At 41.2% G+C, this 7,103-nt stretch overlaps 4 protein-coding genes across 4 annotated transcripts; all 4 read right to left on the bottom strand.

The window, feature by feature from the left end:
* Positions 1 to 617: 617 nt before the first annotated feature.
* On the bottom strand, positions 618 to 1,352 carry TM35_000072580 (uncharacterized protein; the record flags this gene model as incomplete). Its single annotated transcript, XM_029023704.1, has 1 exon — positions 618 to 1,352. One exon carries the CDS (start codon positions 1,350 to 1,352, stop codon positions 618 to 620), a length of 735 nt encoding a protein of 244 aa, XP_028884900.1.
* Positions 1,353 to 1,731: 379 nt separating this feature from the next.
* Positions 1,732 to 2,997, bottom strand: TM35_000072570 (putative pre-mRNA cleavage complex II Clp1 protein; the record flags this gene model as incomplete). Its single annotated transcript, XM_029023703.1, has 1 exon — positions 1,732 to 2,997. The coding sequence occupies one exon, from the start codon at positions 2,995 to 2,997 to the stop codon at positions 1,732 to 1,734; it is 1,266 nt and encodes a 421-aa protein (XP_028884899.1).
* A 372-nt stretch (positions 2,998 to 3,369) lies between these two features.
* Positions 3,370 to 4,155, bottom strand: TM35_000072560 (peptidyl-tRNA hydrolase, PTH2 family; the record flags this gene model as incomplete). Its single annotated transcript, XM_029023702.1, has 1 exon — positions 3,370 to 4,155. One exon carries the CDS (start codon positions 4,153 to 4,155, stop codon positions 3,370 to 3,372), a length of 786 nt encoding a protein of 261 aa, XP_028884898.1.
* Positions 4,156 to 4,474: 319 nt separating this feature from the next.
* TM35_000072550 (uncharacterized protein) lies at positions 4,475 to 6,664 on the bottom strand (the record flags this gene model as incomplete). The annotated part of the gene is made up of 1 exon (XM_029023701.1): positions 4,475 to 6,664. One exon carries the CDS (start codon positions 6,662 to 6,664, stop codon positions 4,475 to 4,477), a length of 2,190 nt encoding a protein of 729 aa, XP_028884897.1.
* Between the last annotated feature and the right edge of the window lie 439 nt (positions 6,665 to 7,103).

Genomic DNA, 7,103 nt, shown 5'->3' with positions numbered 1-7,103 from the left:
GAAGAAGAAAAAAAAAAAAAAAAAAAGCAGCAACACAATGTTTCCATCATATCAACAGAGAGCAAAACAGAAGAAGAAAAAAAAAAATATATTCACATTTCAGTTAAAAGTTCCACAAACAATAAAAAATACCAAGAGAAAAATTAATAATTTCTCTTTTGAGCGAGGAATAATAATAATAATAATAATAATAAAAACAGTATCAGATGAAGACAAACAAACAAACAAAAAAAAAAACACCACGAATCACTAACGAAGTATGAAAGAACTTTGCGACATCTCTGTTTATTGCGCCCAACTCCCAGAGCAGTTGACTAATATCTCAAAACAATCCATAATAATAATAAGGAAAGGATCACAGAAGGAAAGATAACAACAACTCAAAAATGAGTACAAAAACAAAATTGCACTAAAAAGGAGAGCAAACATATAAATATATATATATATATATATATTTTCGTCGACAAAATAGCAACAACAACAACAACAGAAAAATATCACTAATAATGCATGAGATAAAGTGAGAACCTGATGAAATTTTCTCAAAACCCTTTTGCTCTCCTACAACCCTTTCCTCTCTCATTTTATTATTTAATTTATAATTATTATAATTATTATTATGAGGTGACTTCGCGTTTCTGCGGTGAATCTTCGCTGCCTGTGTCACGGCCATCAGAATTGTCTGTACTACTTGTTTGCGGTGAATCCGTCAAGTCTGCTAACGGCCACGTATGTCGTGCGAGATAGGAGGTAACCATACCCTCAAGCACCGCTGATACAATAGACTCCGTAACTTCTCCGACGCTCTCTGGGATCATCACAGAGAAAGTAGCCACGTACGCCCTCAGCATGACTTGAACGGGGAGCATCATAAGCACCCGCAGGGTACGTGTGCGTGTGGGGCCTAGTGTGCGGCGCCGCCAGCAGAGCTTTGCCAGCGTGAGGGCGACGGATGGTAGTTGCCAAGTAAAGAATCCAAAGTTCCACTCGGCGTCTGAGGCGAAGGCCTGCAAGGCGTAGGCGGCGAACTTCCCTGGGGCGAATCCATCGAGTCGTCGCAGCACGTCGGACCACCCGGTGAGGACGTAGTCGAGCAGAAAACGCGGGGTCGTGACGGCGGCGAGGTACTGACGCGGGCAGACGAGCGCCGAGAGGAGAACTTCCGCCCCGAGGGCCGCTGCGTACGGCAGCGCCTGTCGCCCCCACGTCGCCGGCCCGCCGCGCTGCAGGCACCGGGCGAGAAGACTGCGGCCGGCGTAACTCGCAAATGTGTGGAGGCACAGCCGCACGAGGGAGCCGTACAGCAGTCGCAGCGTCTCTACACGTGAGTCTATGGGTGGTAGGCGCTCCATCGCATCTACAAACTATCAACTGCCCAGTCGATAATAGATATAAATATATATATATATATATATATATATATATATATACCGATTAGTAGATTGAATAAGTAAAAGTAAATACACTTCTCGTTTAGGGTTTACGCAAAACGCAAAAAAAAAAGAAAGAAAATAAAGAAAAAGAAGCAAATAATGTAATAGAAGAATCATAATAAATAATTACAGAAATTTTAATTTAAAGAAAAAATTATTATTTTTCTGTTTCAACGTAATATATATATAAAAAAAACACGAGAACTGCACAGTTCTTCTTCATGTAATGTAATGTGATGTTATGTTTTTTTTTTTCGTTTCTTTTTTTTTTTTAGACGTCCAAAGGCCAGATTTCTTATCAAGAAGCGGCAGAAAAAGGCGGAACTTTAGATCCCGGAAGTTTAATAATGGGTGAAACAAGTAGAAAAGGTTTGGGAAGACTTCCTGGAGCTGGAGATAGGAATGAGAAAAACTTCCTTCCAATCTCTAGTAAAACAATAAAACCAGCCACATTAGCTTCATCAATATTCTCTAGAGAATCAGTCCAAACCACACTTGCTAGACTCAAAGGTTTCACTTCCTGCCAAGAAATAATTTCTAACGTTAGTGCATTAACGAATTGCACATCCTTCACAAGTGCAACACCTCGGTATGGTGACAGAGGGGTTCGAAGTGTACCTTGAAAATAAGTTACTAATTGTTCTGTACGTGAGTCACTTAGCTGTGAGGCACCACGTTGAAACATACGTGGTTGTTTTGGATAACAAAGAATCGTAATATTTTGTCCAATTGTAGCTCCTCGTAAATCTTCTGCAAGATCCCCATCAGACCCACAAATAACAACATGGGTAATAGAGAAAACAGATAACAATTCAAAGAGAATATCCCGTCCTATACCTGTAGTCCATCCCATCGTATTTACTATAACTCCACCAATAGCATACTTTGGCTTTGATAAACCAACTGAAGCAATGGCTTGCGAAGTTTTAGCACAAAGATCCAAGTATCTTTTTCGTGAACTTGTAGTAACAGTTTTATCACCAAAGAAAAAAGTTAACGGTGCCATGGTATTAAATCCTTCATCCACAGGAATAAAATTTTCTATGAATGCTGTAGCAATACTTCCAGGGCAACTGATACTTTGTTGACCAACATCAACATCTACAAGAGAAACACCATACGTTTGCCCAGTAGTTGCCAAATTTACAAGATTACGACACAAACTACTCTTACCAGTATTTTGATCTCCAACTACTAGTACACGTGGACCTTGTATAGGTTCCTCATGAGATTCATGGACCACACTTTTACTAGAACTACTGCTGCTAATTTTGGAAGCAGCTTCTACTCTAGCAAAATCCAACACTGCATGTACATCATTAGCAGCGGAGTTAAGTACAGAAACAACTGCAGAAAATTCTCCCTCTATGTGTAGACGGCAATTGGTTAGACAAACTACTGGTATTCCGGATTTGGCAAAGTTATATCGGACGTTTCTCCTTAAAGGAGCACCAAATATTGTAGCCGCGCCATCAAGAAGTACAATAGATCCTGCTCCGGTAAAGTGAATGTTTAACTCACTACGCTCTAATTCATAAGATGAATGATGAATACCCCGAGTCATTAACTGCCTTTTTCTTTCTTTCTTTTTTTTTTTTTTGTATTTTCTCAATTAATCCACGTGTCTGAGTGTGAATTCTTGTTTAAGAAAGAATGAAAAACACCTCTACGCATTTTGTGCAAAAAAAAAAAAAAAATGGAAAAAAAGAGAGAAAAAAATATTTAAGTTGAGATATATAATAAATAAACATTACTATACATCCTATGTATATGTAAATATTGTATAAGCATATAACTCCATGAACGAAAAAAAAAAAAACCCTTTCTCATTAACCGTCAAAACGACGAACACTGTTAAATAACAAAAAAAAAAAAAAAAAAAAAACACTCTCAAACAAAAGATTACAACCAACAACAACTCTTGCTACCGCCCACTTCAGGAAAGTAGTTTCAAACTCCCAGTTATGGGATCCAAAACAGCGGAAGGAGCTGGTCCAAGAGCCACCACCATCACATTATCCAGAACACTACAAGACGGTGAAGAAGAAGAAGAAGAAGAAGAAGGAAGAGAAGGAGGTTGTGAAGAAGTTGAGCTTGTTGCAGTGCACCACGGTATCTTAGATGCGTCGGCCTGTTCAACAATACGTTTAAATGTCTCAGCATCTGGACATTTGAGAGTAATTTTTGCACATCCGACTCGGTTCCACCACAAATACCACTCTTGCCACTGTATGTTATCAACATCACTCTGTATTTTCTGAACCAATTCAGCAGCGGCTCCTGCAGCAGAAACGGCAATATCCTGAGAAGAGACTTTTTTTACATCACGCCGAATTACCAGCACCATTTTTAGGCGCAGTTCCTCCATACGCTCAAACTCGCTGTCTTCTTCTGAACTTTCACACTCCTCCTCACTCTCTTCAGTGCTCCATTCATCACTACCATCATTTTCATTTTCATTATCTTTATCTTCCTTTTCAGTTTCCACATTTTTCTTCCGTTGGTGCTCTGAGATATTAACGTTTCGTTTCATTTTCTCCAGCGCCTGCGCCGCCCTCTGTGCACGCGAGAGAGGGCGGACCTCTTTCGGAGTACTTTTCCATCGCCGTAAAAGCCACTTTACCGAAATAGAAATCACAAGACCAAGGAAGAATGCCAACAAGTTAACAAATAGTGTACTCATCACATTTTCAGATACTGGAATTTCCGACAATACCTGCATCCCCTATCCACCTTCCTTGACACCTCTCTTTTCAAAAAGAAGAACAAGAATGAAACACACACACACAAAAAAAAAAAACCCAGAAATAAAAAATACAAAATATCTATCCAAGAGAAACAGCAACGCCCCCTCACCTAGAATACAACATTAGGTTTAAAACTAGATGAGTTACAAAAACAAAGAACAAAATAAAAGACAACAATAAAAAAAAAAAGAAAAGTCAATACATACCTTATACACCGAGAATAACTTACAATCATGATAACAAGCACATACAACTAATTCAATATTATATATATATATATATAATATTGAAGCTTCAGCAAACACCGTCATGAATGCCAGCCTGGCGACGTCTAAGCGTAATACCAAGCGAAGTCTCATTAACCGGACGCACTTGACCACGAGAGACGCTGCCATTAACAGTATTAGCACTTCTTGAGCGTCTTGGCGGTAATCTCGATGATTCTTCACTTCGCCAGGGGTGTAACAAATTACTACTCACCCTTTCTCCATGATTGCGAGCTGTTGCAATAACAGGAGTGTTATTTAATGTAAATGTGACTTTGTTTTCCCCTGTTCTTTGAGAACGCATTGATGTCCCTGAAAGATCATGATGAACTGAATAAATACTTCGTCCACGTTGAGGTGCTGATCGAGTATTTCCATTCGTTGAACGTTGATTCTTTGTAGGAACGAAGTTATCAAATAACGGAGAGGTCTCTGTTGTCTGTGCTGCAAAAAACAAATCTACCTTTGTCGATGGTTTTTTTTGCCCATTTTTTCTTCCGGATTTGGAGACAACCGGTATATTGTTGATAATATTCTTCAGACAAAGCATAGGAACTTCTTTCCTTTCAGGAGGGGAATTTCTAATCTGCAACCGCTCATCTGATACGGTATTCACTTCTTGACGTGTTACTACTCCAGATTCAATATTTATGTTTGGAATTGAAACACCAGAAAAAACAACTTTTCGCTCTCCTTTTTCTACTAGTTTTTGCTCTTGTTCTCGCTCTAATGATTCGTAGGATGAATTTACCTGAATGACTGTTACCTCTTCTACGGTAGTCATACCACGCGAAACCCGTCCCGTGGTTGTTTGTGCATCTCGAGGGGAGTAATCAAAGACGCCATGGGTTAGTTGCCGTACTCCCCCTTGTGAAAGTCGAATGGCCTCTCTCGAAGGATAAGATGGCCCTTTACTTGAGATCGCAGTATAACGCATTAACATGGTGCGGAACGCATCGCGTTGTTGTCGACATGCTTCATCCTCTGCGATAGAACGATGTGCATCACGTTGGGCCCACTCTTCAAGTGCTACTGTAGCTGCTTCAAGAACAACCTCATCCTGCCCACCGAGCGAGAGTCTTGCATTCGCACCGGCAGGTGAAATTTCACTAAGCGCATGACTCGCACTAACCTCCATCACCATAGGCGACGCTGCTGCTGGTGCCGTTGTCGTCGTCTTTGACCATGGCCGCGGCGGGCGTCGTGCCCCGTTGGCGCCCGTTGGCTCTAAAGGCGGTCGACCCCCGCGCCGGAGGGTCCCACCGCCCCCTCGACATCTTCTAATAAATTGTCGCTCCCGCTGCAGGCGGCTCTGGTGTAGCGCCACGCGGTCTGCCAAACGCATCGATCCCGTCGTTGCCGTCGTCATCCCGGTCACTGCCTCCTCCTCCAATCGGGAGGTCTCATGCTTGTGGGCATCGCCGTTGAGGGGGACCTCTCTAAGACTAACGACACTATCCCGCAGACCTCTACGAATACGGTCAATAGTGGCGTTAATACGCATCTCTATCACCTCTCTTTTCAGCAATGTCCCATCAAAATCACACGAGACATTTAACTTTGAAAATGCAGAATACAGTAACCATTCTAAGTCTCCAAGCACCTCATCGGGTGTTACAGGAGTAGTATTGTCAGAAAGGAGAAGCCAGTCAGCAATTACCCAACGTGAACGATGACTAATTTCTACTGCTCCAGGTCGAGCTGCAAGCTGACGAAGGAGGGCACTAAGAGTTAAATTTCGGTGAGGTGGAAGTCGAGTGCTTACTAAACCATAGGCTTCTACGCAGCGAAGTATATCTTCAAAGTCAACTTCTTCCACAAGCCTACAACCAGCGTGAATGAAATCACCTAATGAAAGTCCCATACAAGACGATACGGATACAACGAAATACTCTTTTGTGGATGTAAGCTCCTGTACATAAACATCAATAGGAAGTGAAACACAAGGTGGTAGATCCTGTTGCTCTGCAGCTGCAATCAACGCATCTAGTCGTAGTTGTTGTGCATGCAAAAGGGTGGTAACACCTGACTCGGTATTTGGCATCTCTAATGGAAGACAACGCATCTCATACATGCATTCATTTATTTTATCCTGCGCACTATATCGGGGACCATTACGACTTTCCTCCGCGTCACTCACACAGTGGCAGAGGGTCAGCATTGGGAAAAGCTCATTGCGTTCCCGCAGTTGCGCGAGAGTGAGTGGTGCAGTTGTCATTCGAAACTCACCGAAACACTGGAGTGCAAGAAAAGAATATAAATATCAAGGCCAAGCACACCGGTAGAAACCCACAACCCACACACCCCAAACCGAGAAAAATAAAAGCAAAAGAGAGAATAATAACAATAATAACCCCTAGAAGGGCTAAGAGGGAAAAAAAAGCTCTTTGTTGAAGAATAACCAATAGAGCAAAAAAAAAAAAAACAAGAATATATATATATATATATATATATATAAACTTCTGCGGAGGGGTTTCGCTCTTTTCCCTTAACCTTTCCTCAATGTGTTCTGTTTCCTTTTGGTATTTTTTCTTCCTTTTGCCTTTTTTTTTTTATTGGCAAAGAAAAGAAAAAAAAAACAGTACTCAGAGTAAAGTAGTCTATACCACTTTTACTCTGAAGTGCACCCTAGATTAAAAAAAAAAAAAAAAAAAAAA

Source organism: Trypanosoma theileri (assembly GCF_002087225.1).
Source record: "Trypanosoma theileri isolate Edinburgh chromosome Unknown TM35_Tth_7_V1, whole genome shotgun sequence".
In the NCBI taxonomy this organism is placed as follows: Eukaryota; Euglenozoa; class Kinetoplastea; order Trypanosomatida; family Trypanosomatidae; genus Trypanosoma; species Trypanosoma theileri.
Note: the sequence above shows the minus strand (reverse complement) of the source record. Positions and strands in the feature narration are given on the sequence as shown.